General features: G+C 44.3%; 1 protein-coding gene across 3 annotated transcripts; it reads left to right on the plus strand.

Annotated features, from left to right (window-relative positions):
* Positions 1 to 862: 862 nt before the first annotated feature.
* SLITRK2 (SLIT and NTRK like family member 2) lies at positions 863 to 9,784 on the plus strand. 3 transcript variants are annotated; one of them, XM_072627201.1, is made up of 2 exons: positions 863 to 1,733; positions 2,312 to 9,784. In XM_072627201.1, exon 2 carries the CDS (start codon positions 2,354 to 2,356, stop codon positions 4,898 to 4,900), a length of 2,547 nt encoding a protein of 848 aa, XP_072483302.1. In that variant the 5' UTR covers positions 863 to 1,733; positions 2,312 to 2,353; the 3' UTR covers positions 4,901 to 9,784. The 3 variants fall into 3 exon arrangements, with proteins under 3 accessions (XP_072483302.1, XP_072483304.1, XP_072483303.1); XM_072627203.1 differs by having other exon boundaries at positions 2,324 to 9,784; XM_072627202.1 differs by lacking the exon at positions 863 to 1,733 and adding an exon at positions 1,807 to 2,053.
* Positions 9,785 to 13,886: the final 4,102 nt, after the last annotated feature.

Genomic DNA, 13,886 nt, shown 5'->3' on the forward strand with positions numbered 1-13,886 from the left:
CCAGACCTGGAGCTCCCTGCACGAGTCTGGCCCTTTGGTTAGGATTCAGAAACAGAGGGAACTGAATTCCCAGTGACCCCAGCCCAAGAGAATCCCCTCCTTCCCTCTGCCTCTCTTCCCGCCCCCATGCATTACCCTTTCTTTTCCGTTCTGGCCTCCTCCCCCTTGTCTAGCCTAGCAAGTGGTTCTACCTAATTGTAAACACAACACAGTAGGTTTTGTTTGCTCCCTACTGTGGCACCGACTTTTTTCTGACACCTACTTATTCTACTCTTTTCCCACAAAGAGAATCAGGTTAAGCGTCATTTTCTGGCGGATCTTAAACTTTAGGGAAATCACTCCCCCCCCATCTCCATCCACCCACAGCTCGACCCCTTCCAAAACTGAGCTGCGGCTTTCAGAGGTTGCTTTCAGTCTGCAGGGGGGGAAAACCCTCCAGCCACCACCCTGGAAGGCATCCTTTTAGCTCAGAAACCCAGCTCTGGGTATATAACACAAAAGCCCTTGGAACTCTCTCTCTCTCTCCCTCCCTTTTTTCCTCTCCCTCCCTCCCTCTCTCTCTCTCTCTTTCTCCCCCTCTCTCCCTCTCCTCTCATACACAGAGACATACATATATACTCAAACATACACATAGACACAGGCATACATACACATACACACACATATGCACATCTAGCAGCACCAACATTACCTCTCAAACATTCCCCCGAGACGTCTCCCTCCATCCCCTCCCTCCATCTCCACCCCCCCCCCCCCATTTGACTTCTGCCTTGGGAATCTGGGAGGAGACATCCTAGGAATGACCAAGCCACTCCCCCAGACCTCCGCTCTGGTGTGGAGGTGCTGACTGGTGGGTGGAAGAAGCAGAGGCGAGGAGAGGCCGGGGGAGAGGTGCGGGGGAACCTAGCGGGCTCCGCTTTTCGCATTTTCCCTTCTGGACACCCCCACACGAGGAGTTGCGCGTCGTCTGCTAGGAGGTGGAGGAGTTCAAGGGAAATCGACGCACAGAGTGAATCTGGAGCGCCTTTGCCAAGCCACTTGCGAGGAAGACTAACAGCGTTAACGGGCTTCCCCGGGTCTCACCGCGGCCCCGTGAACAAACCGCCGCCGCTCCCCCCTCCCCTCTCCTCGATCCTCTCCCCCCCACTGCCTCCCCCCCAGCAGCCCCGTTCCCGGGCGTGACGTCACCCCCAGCTAGGTCCGAGGGAGCCTGCAAAAGCCTCTCAAATTCAAACTGATCGGCGCCCAGACAGCAGCCGCCGCCGCCGCCCGCCGGGGGAAGGGAACAGAGCCGCCGCCACCGCAGCCCCAGCAGCCGCCCGGCGGAGTCAGCAGCCCGCGGCGCCCCGCGCCAGCCCCCCCGCACCCCGCCGTCCGCCCGCGCCCAGCGCACACGCACAGCCAGCCGGGCGCCAGGTGGCCAAACTTCCCGCGGCTCCGCCGCTCGCCTCGCCCCCTCCTGCCTGCCCACCGCCAGGACTTTGGGTTGTACCCCAGAGCCCTAAACCCCCAGGACGCCATCACCCCAAATCCGAACCATCCGCCCACCCGTCGTCGTTCCCCCCCCCCCCCCCCCGCCCCAACCTCCACCCCCGGTCAAGCAAACCGTTCCGTCTGCCAGAAGCGGCGTCTTCTCCGGGCTGCTTCTCCCCCCAACGGTTTTTCTATTTGCACCCAAAATGCTAAACTCTGGGGCCACGGCAAAGGAGGGGAGTCTCATCTTCTCCTGATGTGTGAGTACCGCAGCCCTTTCCCTTCCGCGGTCCTATCCATTTGGTCCTCCCCCCCACCCCTTCCCCACCCCTCCCCTTCCCCACCCCCTTGCGCAAGAGGGGAGAGCTAGGGAAAGAGAGAAGTAAAGCTATTTCTACTGCTGCTGCTACTGCTGCGAGACAGACGAGCTGTCCGCGGTCCCTTCCCCAGCTTCCCCCCCTACCCCCCACCCCCCGGAGGAAGAGAAGAAGGAAGAGGAGGAGGAGGAGGGCGGCTCGGTTTAGTAAGACAACTCGGTTACTAATGACTCCGCTGGCAGCAGGGACCCGAGGGGAATCAGGTGCATGGCTGTGTGTTTCAGGGAGGGCAGGTTGGCCGGCAGGCGGGCGGGCGGGCAGAGTGGAGGGCGAGGAAACAGCTTCGCAAAGCAATTGTTTCTGTCTGTCGTGTTGTCTCCCTGGACCCCCCCCCTCTTCCTCCCCCACCCCCTTTCCTGGCCATTTTAATCGGGCTCCTTGTTTCTCTCTCCCCACTCCCTGATTCTGCCCCACTCCTCCTCCCTACTTGTCCCCTACCCTTCCAAACCCCCTTCTTAAAGGCTTGACTGTAGGTGCCGGAGCCAGATCGACTGTGCATAAAGATGCTGAACGGTGTTTGGTTGCTCAGTGTGTTAACCGTGGCCGGGATCCTCCAGACGGAGAGCCGCAAAACTGGCAAAGACATTTGTAAGATCCGCTGCTTGTGCGAGGAGAAGGAAAATGTACTGAATATTAATTGCGAAAACAAAGGCTTTACAACCGTGAGCTTGCTCCAGCCCCCCCAGTACCGGATCTACCAGCTTTTCCTCAATGGAAACTTACTGACCAGACTCTATCCTAATGAGTTCGTCAATTACTCCAACGCGGTGACTCTCCATTTGGGGAACAATGAGCTGCAAGAGATCCGAACTGGGGCGTTCAGTGGCCTGAAAACTCTCAAGCGACTCCACCTTAACAACAACAAACTGGAAGTTTTGAGGGAGGACACGTTCCTGGGCCTGGAGAGTTTGGAGTACCTGCAAGCAGACTACAACTACATCAGTGCCATCGAGGCAGGCGCCTTCAGTAAGCTGAATAAGCTTAAAGTCCTGATTCTCAATGACAATCTCCTACTGTCTCTACCCAATAATGTGTTTCGCTTTGTTCTGCTAACCCACTTAGATCTGAGAGGGAATCGGCTGAAGATGATGCCCTTTGCTGGGGTCCTGGAACACATTGGAGGGATCATGGAAATTCAGTTAGAGGAAAACCCTTGGAACTGCACTTGTGATTTACTTCCGCTGAAGGCTTGGCTCGATACTATAACAGTCTTTGTTGGAGAGATTGTCTGTGAAACTCCTTTTCGGCTGCATGGGAAAGACGTGACACAGTTGACCAGGCAAGACCTCTGTCCCAGGAAGAGTGCCAGCGATTCAAATCATAAAGTGAACCACCCTTCCTTTTCCGACACCCACATGCAGAAGCTGTCGCCTACCCTTAATCCTGCTCTCACTCCCACACGGGCTCCCAAAGCCAGCCGGCCCCCCAAAACAAGAAACAGACCAACACCCAGGGTCACTGTGTCCAAAGACAGGCAGAGCTTTGGACCTATCATGGTGTACCAGACCAAGTCACCAGTCCCCCTCACCTGTCCCAGCAGCTGCGTCTGTACCTCCCAGAGCTCTGACAATGGGTTAAATGTCAACTGCCAAGAAAGAAAGTTCACCAATATCTCAGCCCTCCACCCCAAACCTACCAGTCCAAAGAAACTTTATCTTACAGGGAACTATTTGCAAACTGTCTACAAAAATGACCTCCCAGAATACAGTTCTTTGGATTTGTTGCATCTTGGAAACAACCGGATAGCAGTCATTCAGGAGGGTGCTTTTACAAACCTAACCAGTTTACGGAGACTTTATCTGAATGGTAACTATTTGGAAATTCTTTATCCTTCTATGTTTGAGGGGCTGCAGAGTTTACAATATCTCTATCTTGAGTATAACATCATTAAAGAGATCAAACCCTGTACCTTTGATGCGTTGATTAACTTGCAGCTGTTATTTCTGAATAACAACTTGCTGAGATCCTTACCAGATAATGTGTTTGGTGGCACTGCCCTCACCAGACTGAACCTGAGGAACAACCATTTTTCCCACTTGCCAGTGAAAGGGGTCTTGGACCAGCTCCCAGCTTTTATCCAGATTGATCTGCAAGAAAACCCATGGGATTGTACCTGTGACATTATGGGACTGAAAGACTGGACAGAGCACGCAAATTCCCCTGTCATCATCAATGAGATCACCTGTGAATCTCCAGCCAAACATGCAGGTGAGATCTTGAAATTTTTAGGGAGAGAGACTATCTGTCCAGACAACCATGACTTATCAGATGCTACCATCTTATCTATGAGTCATAACACAGACACTCCAAGATCCCTTAGTGTGGCTCCCAGCTCATACCCAGAGCTACATACAGAAGTCCCACTCTCTGTCTTAATTTTAGGGCTGCTTGTGGTCTTTATCTTATCTGTCTGCTTTGGGGCAGGTTTATTTGTCTTTGTCCTCAAACGGCGAAAGGGGGTACCCAGTGGGCCCAGTAGCACCAACAATTTAGACATCAGTTCCTTCCAACTGCAGTATGGCTCTTATAATGCTGACACTGCTGACAAAACCGAAGGCCACGTCTATAACTATATTCCTCCTCCTGTGGGCCAGATGTGCCAAAATCCCATTTACATGCAAAAGGAAGGTGACCCAGTGGCATACTACCGAAACCTCCAAGAGTTCAGCTATGGGAATCTGGACACCAAGAAGGAAGGGCCGACCACTCTGGCTTATACCATCAGTGCATCGGAATTGCTGGAAAAGCAGTCCACCCCACGAGAGCCGGAACTACTCTATCAAAATATTGCAGAGAGAGTGAAGGAGCTCCCCAGCGCAGGGGTGGTCCACTATAACTTTTGCACCTTACCTAAGAGGCAGTTCACACCTTCCTATGAATCCCGACGCCAAAATCAGGACAGATTGAACAAAACTGTTTTATACGGAACTCCCAGGAAATACTTTGCAGACCAATCCAAACCGGAACATCCTTTACTTCAGGCCAAGCAGCAAACAGAACCAGACTACCTCGAAGTTCTGGAGAAACAAACCGCGATCAGTCAGCTGTGAAGAGAGGGAAAGAAAGAATGAAAGTATCAAAGGACGCTGCCTCACGAAGACAGAAACAGCTGGAGATGGCCACATTCAGTACATTGGCTTATGGGGTTTTTGTGGGGTGGGGGCAATGAAGTTGGGGGGAGGTCTTTCTTTTCCAGGAATAACATGGAAACTGAAAAAATCGTGAGGGGGGGGGGAAGCAAGCTTCTTGATCTCAAAAGTTTTCCTCTTAAATTATTTCCACGTTATTTTGGTTGTTTTTTGGGGGGGAGGGTGGCATCCTGAAAATGAATGTTGCTCCAATGACTTCTCCCTTTTCATTTTATTTCTTGCTCTCGCCCCAATCTGTTCTGTTGTTTTGGGGTGCAGATGGGGAATGGGAGACTCTAGGAGGTCCAGAAGGAGCTAGGCAAAAAAAAAAAAAATCTTTTAAAGAAGTGGATGCTGAATGTGTTATGCTGAAGGTCTCCAAAGATCTTTTGGGACTGTCACTTCCTTTGTAAATAATAATATCCAGTATTTCTCTTTCAGTTACCATGCAAAGTCACTGGGCGTCACCTCTTGTGTTAAAGTGCCTTTGCACTTTAAGTACATTACTTAAATGTTGCTTTTAGCTTTGATAAATTGAACCTATTTTAATGTGTTGTATTTTTGAAAGTAAAAAAATGTAAAATAGATCTATATGTCAGCTGCATTCAATCAAAGGAGAGTTTGCTTGATTTATAGGTAACCAGCCCTTCATTAAATGATTCTAATTCTAAGACTTTATAGATTTCACTGTAAAAATTTCTTTTCTTCTGGGTTTGTTTTAAGTGATTCATTGAAGTCAGCTAAGCAGACTTAGTGATAGACCAGAGGCACTCAACTGCCATAGTTGGGCTTACTATTTCATTAGTAAAAGGTATTGAACATGCTAGCATAGAGAATTGAACAATTAAGGTCCTTCCCTAAATCATTACCTTGCCAACACTAACATGGTCAGTAATGTTCAGTGCTTTTAGATTATTTTCCTAATTAAGAGAACATTACACAACTTGTAATATATTTTTTCTGCATTAAATTAGATATTTTTATACATTTAATGAAAGAGTCTGAATTTCTAACTTTTTAATTGAAATTAATATTTTTTCTGCCTATTGAGACATTTTCTATAAGCATACACCAGTAGAGGCCGCCACACACCTCATTTAATAAAGACATATGAGCCATTTAAATACCTTGAAGGAAGACTTCAAAGGTGAAATTCGAACTTGGGTCTCCAGACTTCCCAAGCGAGTTCTCTGCAGATTCCAAGGTAGCAGAGACAAATGTCAACATACCTTCCAATTCCCTTACCCACCAACATTTAGACATCAGAATTCTTCTTGGGTTATCATATTTAAATAGAAAGCAGTGTTTTCCCATTGAGTTTATGAAGTCCTCCCAAGTTTATTGAAGCTTTAAAAGGGGTGCTATCTGATAATCCTATTGCATCTCCACATAGGGGAAGAATGACCGAAAACCAAGAAATTAAGCATTGTTTCTCTTTCACCTTTCCTTAGTTTTACTTGAATTTTACCTTGTCATCAGAAGAGAGTATTTCTTTTTTCCCTCCGGGAGTGGGGGCAGGGGAGAATATTAAAATGAGTTTGGTTATCCAAGTATATAAAACATTTATGAAGCCTTATTATTAGCCTGTAAATAATTTTTAGCTGCAAACATGAGTGTGAGATTTAAACAAACAGCCCTTATTTACAACAAAAATAGTTTTGTTTTGTCTATTGTAAATCCTTATGCAACTGGGATGGTGATCTGCATATAAAGTAGGCCAGCCTTTTCAATTCCTTATTAAAGCAATTGATGGAGAATGAAAGAAGCTCCCTGTTTCCTTTTCATAAATAGGTTACTGCACATAATAATCCTTTATTATCATGCAGAGATTGAAGTGGACTCTGATGACTTATTTTTAAAGCTTTAATATGACTAATAGTATATTGTCTGCCACTCCGAAGACTTCCCAAGCCATCGAATTTCAATTATAAATGACTTAAGTCCGTATTCTTTTCATCGATATTTTACTAGTGGAAAACAGTTGCCTTTTCCCGAACTGAAAGGAGTCGTGTGCGGACAAAGCTCAGAACATGCAGCGAATCGCTTTGAATGAACGATGCAGGGTCTGAATACCATCCACCGTGACCAACTCTCGTGGCCATCCTTTGTTTCAAAATCATAATTTCTATTCATGGCCATTAGATCAGGGTTAATACTGAAGGGCCATGGGGAACCAACTCTACAAGAGTTAGTCTTCCAAAGGGTCTCCTTTCAGGGAAAAGAAGAGAAAGTATGAACACAGAGGGATTGCCTGGAAATCACCTCCTCCACTTTGGGTGTGAGGTGCTGACATGTAACAGCTTCAGAGGGGTCACTTCTGGCTGCTGACCAGAATGCAGTGCTAGCTAGGACAAAAAAAGGGATGGTCAGAATAGGCATGGTAGAAAGTTTTTGCCAAGGCAAATGATCAAATCTGCTTTTCCTTAAGTTTTTATTGAGCATTAAGCCATTCGTGAGAACTAAGGTGATTTGTCCAAATTCACTTTTAGTGTTTCCCACCCTCATGAAGAAAATTCAATACATCTTTTATAACATTAATTTTTGATGAAAAAAATGATAGCGATTTCAGATGCATTCTTCTAAGGGGACCTCCTGGAAGAACTCAATTTTATCCACAATTCCAATGGATAATGATGGCTTAATTTTGAATACTTCTGCTTTCCAGGTTTGCACTTTATTATTAGCATAGCGTAATGAAATATTTCCTCTTCTAACCTAATGGGAATGCATCCTTTAAATCATTTTTTCAACACAGCCTTTCAAGTATATGTTGCATTCAATTTCTATTTTTAGTTTAAAGTATGTTTGTGACATACTTTAGAGTCGAAATGAGCTTTTTTTTTTTTCCTGAAGCTTTGTTTTTCATTCTGTTATTGTTCCAACTGACTGCATTTGGTTTTGCTTCCTCAGCACCAGGGCTTTTTGAAATGATTTTATTCTGGGATCTTTATTTTTATCTCCTGCAGCTGGATTTGGTTGTTTAACTTTGACTCCCCACGCTGCTCGAAAGAGGCATAAACAGTAATATGGCTACCCCTAGGGCTTTGGGGGCAACCTTCACTCTTCTGGCCACAGGCTGAAGCTGAGCTGCAAGGCCTAGCCCTGCAAATGGTTCCTGGTCATTCCCCTCCAATTCCAGATGATTAATTAGTGGCTAGCTTCCCCTGGGGCTCATTAGTATTAACAAAGAAAAAAAAATTTCAACTGCTCTTCCTGGGTTTAACTGCCACTGAGAAAGAACCCCATCTGGGTTCTAAACCAGAAGCAACTTTCTTAGGCTTCACCAAGCCCTTCTATTAAGATGGTATCATCAAGTCTAACATCCCTTCTTTGCCCTCCTGCCCATAAGGCAGGTGACTTTTCGAATCCTTTTCTTGGTCCTACAAGGACTTAACCTCTATTTAGTCACACCAAGGAGGGTCTAGGGAAAACAGAGACAGATTGGGATTCTTCAGACTGTAGATGCACTACCCAAAGCCCTCAAGGATGGAGGATCAGAGAGAGGATTAAGGAAAGCTCTCTAGAGCGTTTTCCTAATGGCCGAAACTCCTCTGATGATCCCCAGATGTGGACAGTGGAAAGGCGAAAGAGGAGGTTGGGCTTTCTCCATCCTGAGTCTATGGAGTAAGGGGAAAACTGCGGATCTATTCTCCATCTGCTACACATCACTTACCCAGCATCCTTCATTATTTTGGGCTGGATGACCTAAAGGACAAACCAACCAACAAACAAACCAAACATTTCTGTTGGATCTGGTCTAGTGCTTCAAGTATGAGGACTGGTACCTGTGTGCTGTTTGAAGAGCTTCGCTGTAAAGATAATCAGCACCGTGACTGTAAATACTGTGTCACAAACATACTTTAAAGTGACTAGAAGATCCATGTTTTAGAGGCAATGCTTAATTTGCATCTCAATGGCTTAGACTAGAGGGTTTTGTTTTCCGATATCTGTTAACTTGCAAACAACAAAATGTGTGGGAGTGGTGAGAAATATTTACCTTAAGATGTAGGTGATAAAATCACTAACTTCTGGTAAAGAGAAAATAAGTACTGTATATAGGTGTACCTCGCTTCTTGCTGTGGTTGTGCTCCTGAAAAAAAAAAAGTTGTGTGTAAATTCAGTTGTTTTTTTTTTTTTTTGTAAATTGAATCATATTTTAAGTGCACTAGGGGAGCTGCTATTTAGAGGAAACTTGTGGTGAATCCTTTTGTAAAGCAAAGACTCATTTTATAATGGAAATAATCATCCCCCACCCCTAATTTATCTGTTTTGTATGTTTGGATTTTCATATATCGGGTTTGCGTAAAACAGGGCCCACCTGCATAAAGTCATTCAATCCAACCCGCTTTTCCAGTGCTGCTTGATGTACCAGTGTATTGGTTGCTAAGGGCTTATACTTGAAAAGGCTGCTGCAATTTTGTGCAAATTAAGCTAATGGATGATTGTGTGATTACACAGTAGCATCTCTAAGCTGTTATGGGTAGTCAACCCATTTAGACTCAATGGAGCACCGGATTCCTCACTTCCTGTCCTAACTGGTATGTTCGATCAGCAGCCTCTCCTTTCTCAGATGTGGCCATGTTTCTTTAGGGGGTGGAGCAATTCCTGTATTCCAATTCTAGAAAGTGCTTAGAGTCAAATGGTTTTATAATAAATATATGTCATTGTGTAAACATATTGAACTGCATGTGTGTTGGAATTTTTTCTTGCAGTGTTTTAGCTTGGAAATACCTGTATAAATACTGTTAGATTTAGTTGCAAATAATTGTTGTCAAGTTATTGGAATAAACAGAAAATGAAACAAGATCATGTGGGAATTGTCTTTTTCAGTGAACTGTGAAACTGTCAAAGTCTGAACTGTTATTAGGTTAAATGGGGTCCACTGGCAATTGGAATGGATAGCATGGTTGCAATGTGGTGGTATAAACCACTTATACCCTGTGCTGATTTTGTGCTTGAGCTACTTTATGTCCAATAACAAACAAGCACTTAGCCACTTGCTTGAAACAGAGTTACATTATAGGTTTTAGTTAAGACATAAAAAAGGATAAAATATTATTGGGCTCCTATCAGGGTTCTATGACTTCATATGTTCTATCTAAAAGCTAACAAATTAAACTTGGAGCCAGTTCGCAATGTCGTATGTGATTTCAGTGTAAACAAATATTTAGGCTCCTTCTTACTAAAAGTATTACAACTCTTCCAGAAAAATTATGAACATTTAGGATTTTAAAAAACAAAAAAAGATCCGAATGCAGAAATATCTTGATGAAGGCATCATCAAGGAAGTTGAAGATTATTGATTTTTCTATTGTTTTCCTGGGCTTTCGGCCAGTCTCTCTCTCTCTTTCCCTCCCTCCCTCCCTCCCTTCCTTCCTCTCTCTCTCTCTCTCTCTCTCTCTCTCTCTCTCTCTCTCTCTCTCTCTCTCTCTCTCTCTCTCTCTCTCTCTCTCTGTCTCTCTCTCTGTAAGGGATTTAATCCTGCCTGATGAAAGAGATGGCTTAGTGAGTTTCTCTATTTTTAACTGAGGAACTGAATGACATTTGGATACAAAGAATGAAAGAGTTTGAAGATCAACTTTTAAAGAAAAGGCTGTTGTTGGTAATCCTGGTAATGACTGGAGAGAACCAATCAGAAAGTTTGAGAAATATGATCTACATTAAATGGGTTTTATAGCTGAGATCATGACAGAGTTCCCTGGTTGTTTAATGGCATTACTTCCATTGTGTGTTTTGACATCTGGGTGTGTTCCAGGTATGCTTTCTTCCAACATGCACTAATGAAATTGAGGTCACCACAGGATAGCAGAGAAAGCCCTAGACTCCCACATTAGCTGCATGACCTTGAACAAAACCTTTTTCTCTCTCTGGGTCTCAGTACCACCTTCTCCCTACCCACCTAGTAAAAAGAGGAGGTTGAAGTAGATTACCTCTCAGGTGCCTTCCAACTCTGGAATTCTGTGGGCCAATGTGATATGGAGATTTAGAGGGTGGATATGAGTTTTTATTATTGCTACTATCACTTTAGACAAACTCTCTAATGTGCTGTGTTTATTTCAGTAGGTATAAGTTGATCAGCTGAAATTAATTTGGTATCACATAGTTTCCAAGTATATTTTACTGAAAAATAAGATTATGATAAATGATAAATTTTGTTAACTTCAAAGTGCTCTGAAAACATGATCTCTGATGCCTCTGTGCCCTAGTCTAGATGGGCACGGCCCAAATCTGCCTGCCAGTCCTGTGAGACTCTTGCCAACGTCCACCCTAAATTCACCTCACCCCATCTTAGCCTCAGTTTCATTATCCGTAAAATAGGCTCCTACCTCCCAGGGTTGTGATGCTCAAATGAGGGAACAAGTACAATTCTTTGTAAACCTTAAAGCACCATATAAATGCTAGCTACTAATATTATTATCATCTGGTCACCCTGAAGCAAGTAACCATGTCTTCTCCATGGTATGCTGGATAGGATACTGGACCTGGAGTCAGGAGATCTGGCTTAATTTTTGTTTCAGATACTTACTAGCTGTGTGACCCAGAGCAAGTCCCTCCTAGGCCTCAGTTTCCTCATCAGTCAAAGGAGAGAGTTGGGCTAGAAGACCTCTGAGCTAAGCACCTATGAGCCTTTATTTCCTCTCCGCAAGCTTACTCTTCTCCAAAGACCTATTGTGTGGTGGTTACTGGTTGCTGCTGTGACCTGCCAGAGAGACTAGGTAACATCATACGACTGGCACCACAGGAGAACACTTTCTCTTCCTCTCTGTAAGACTGAGATCTACATGAGTATCTCCTTGGCATCGTGGCGGCCACTATGAAAGACATTCCCTCCTGGTCTCAAGTTGGCCCAGAGGATTCAGAACAAGTGGCTCAGCTAGCTGCACTGTGACTTTGTATCATTGCCACCTTTTAGATGAAGGAATTTTGTGACAAAAACAATACCCTTACCAACAGACTAGAGCAAGCATTTCCTCCAGAACTGAAACTCCAGCTATTCCTCTGGTTTTTTTTTTTTTGGTCCGTCTTGCTTTTTCTTAGCTCTGCCAGCTAGAAATACTTGCTTAGTATGCCCCTAAGCCTGAAGGAGCTCTCTCAGAATGGGACCTTGCAGGAAGGCTAGAGCTCTGCTAAATGGAAACAGGAGAAGCCATTAGGGTACCTCAAGAAGAAAGCTAGATGAGGCCGCAGAAAATAGGAGTTCTAGGCTCATCTCTTATAGCAACCAGTTATGGAATCTTGGGTAGGTGTCCTCAACTTTAAACATCTGTTTTGTTCTTTTTCTTTATATCTCTAGTGCCTGGCACATAGTAGGCACTTGATAAAAGCTTGTTGATTGAATGATCTCTAGGAGGAAGTTGGTCTAGATGAGGTCCCAGGGCTATTTCACCTCTGGCATTTGTGATAATTCTGAGACTATGTCTATACCAAAGTGAAAGAGAAAACAGAGACAATTTTTCAGATGATTTAGACCTGCAAAACCATATCTTTCTTTCTATACTGGTTCACTTATTCAGATACAGGCTTTTCACTTTCTTTTTTCTTCTTTTAATCAGACCTGTGATTTCATCAACAAGAAAGTCCCTCCACTGAGGGATGTTTTCATTTGCTCTTGTAACTTGTGATAGTATTATAGAGTTACCCATGACACTGACAGGTTGAATGATTTGCCCAGTCGCACATCTACTGTGTTAGAGGCTAGACTTGAATGCTAATCTTCCTGATTCTGAGGCCTGCCTTCTATCCACACTACCCTGCTTGACCTCTTTCAAAGCCCACTTTCACTGTTTGAATTCAGTCTGTCTAAATTCAATTTACTCCAATAGGCATTTCTATGGGCACAAGGTAAACTAAGGTAGTAGTGTTTAGAGGGCTATTGGACTCAAGTCTGCCTCTCATAGATCCTAATTGTATGAATATAGGAAAGTCACTGACCAGAGAGTTTTCCATTCCCTTGGTAACTCTCCAAGACTGAAAGTTACAGACAAGGTGCCAATGATTGTGGGTGAAGAGAGTTTCCACACTTGGATTTCCCTGTAGAATGAAATCACAGGTCTGGACCTCCCCCCAAAAATGTCCTAGGTACTGATGATAAAAAGACAAGCATAAAATAGGCCCTTCCCTCAAGGAGCTTATATTCGGTTCAGTCTCTTCCTAGTTTCTATCATGTGAGGTCTGTTCTCTACGTTTGATTTTTTCTTTATAATTTTCATTATTTTACTTGACACCCTATAAGCACAACCTTCTACAATTGAGTCGTGTCTTCTGTGAAGATCTCAGGCCTCTTCTGTGTTACACAGAAACAAATGACTAGAAATCTAGCCCAGAGGATCATTTTTTCACATTTTGGGAGAAAGGCCTCATTTTTTTTGGCATCTAAGTGTTTCCCTCACCCTTTCCTCTTTCACTAAAGAAGCCAGGATCCTTATATCACCAGGGAAACTTACAGACCCTTGAGCAACTTCTTGGAGCCTGATACATTCAGGGATTCGTTTCAGTGAGCAAAGCTCTCAGTCCACATGAAATCCTTGGCTTTTTCTTGATCCGTAGCTTTAGCTATGGTTTCTCCAAGCTGGTGTGTCTGGTTTAACAAATGGATTTATCAAATGGATTTTTAACTAGAAAAGTAAACATAACAATAAAGCTCTGAAATGATCTTGTAACGTTCGACTGTTCTGGTCTTTTGCAAGAATGGGAAAGAGGGGGTTGGGGTAGGAGAAGATCTTTTCTAAGTTTTTCTGCTTTTCCGCTGGTTGCTATGGGATTTATCAGGGGCATTAGTGAAACAGAAAATTCAACAATGTGCTGCTGGCTTTCCTTCTGTCTAGTTCTAAAAGGTTATAGACAGGAAAAAAGGGAAATATATGTTATAATTTGTTTAACCAACTGAAGTATAAGAAAATGAGGCTTT

The sequence above is a fragment of the Notamacropus eugenii genome, chromosome X (genome assembly GCF_028372415.1).
Source record: "Notamacropus eugenii isolate mMacEug1 chromosome X, mMacEug1.pri_v2, whole genome shotgun sequence".
Lineage (NCBI taxonomy): Eukaryota > Metazoa > Chordata > Mammalia > Diprotodontia > Macropodidae > Notamacropus > Notamacropus eugenii.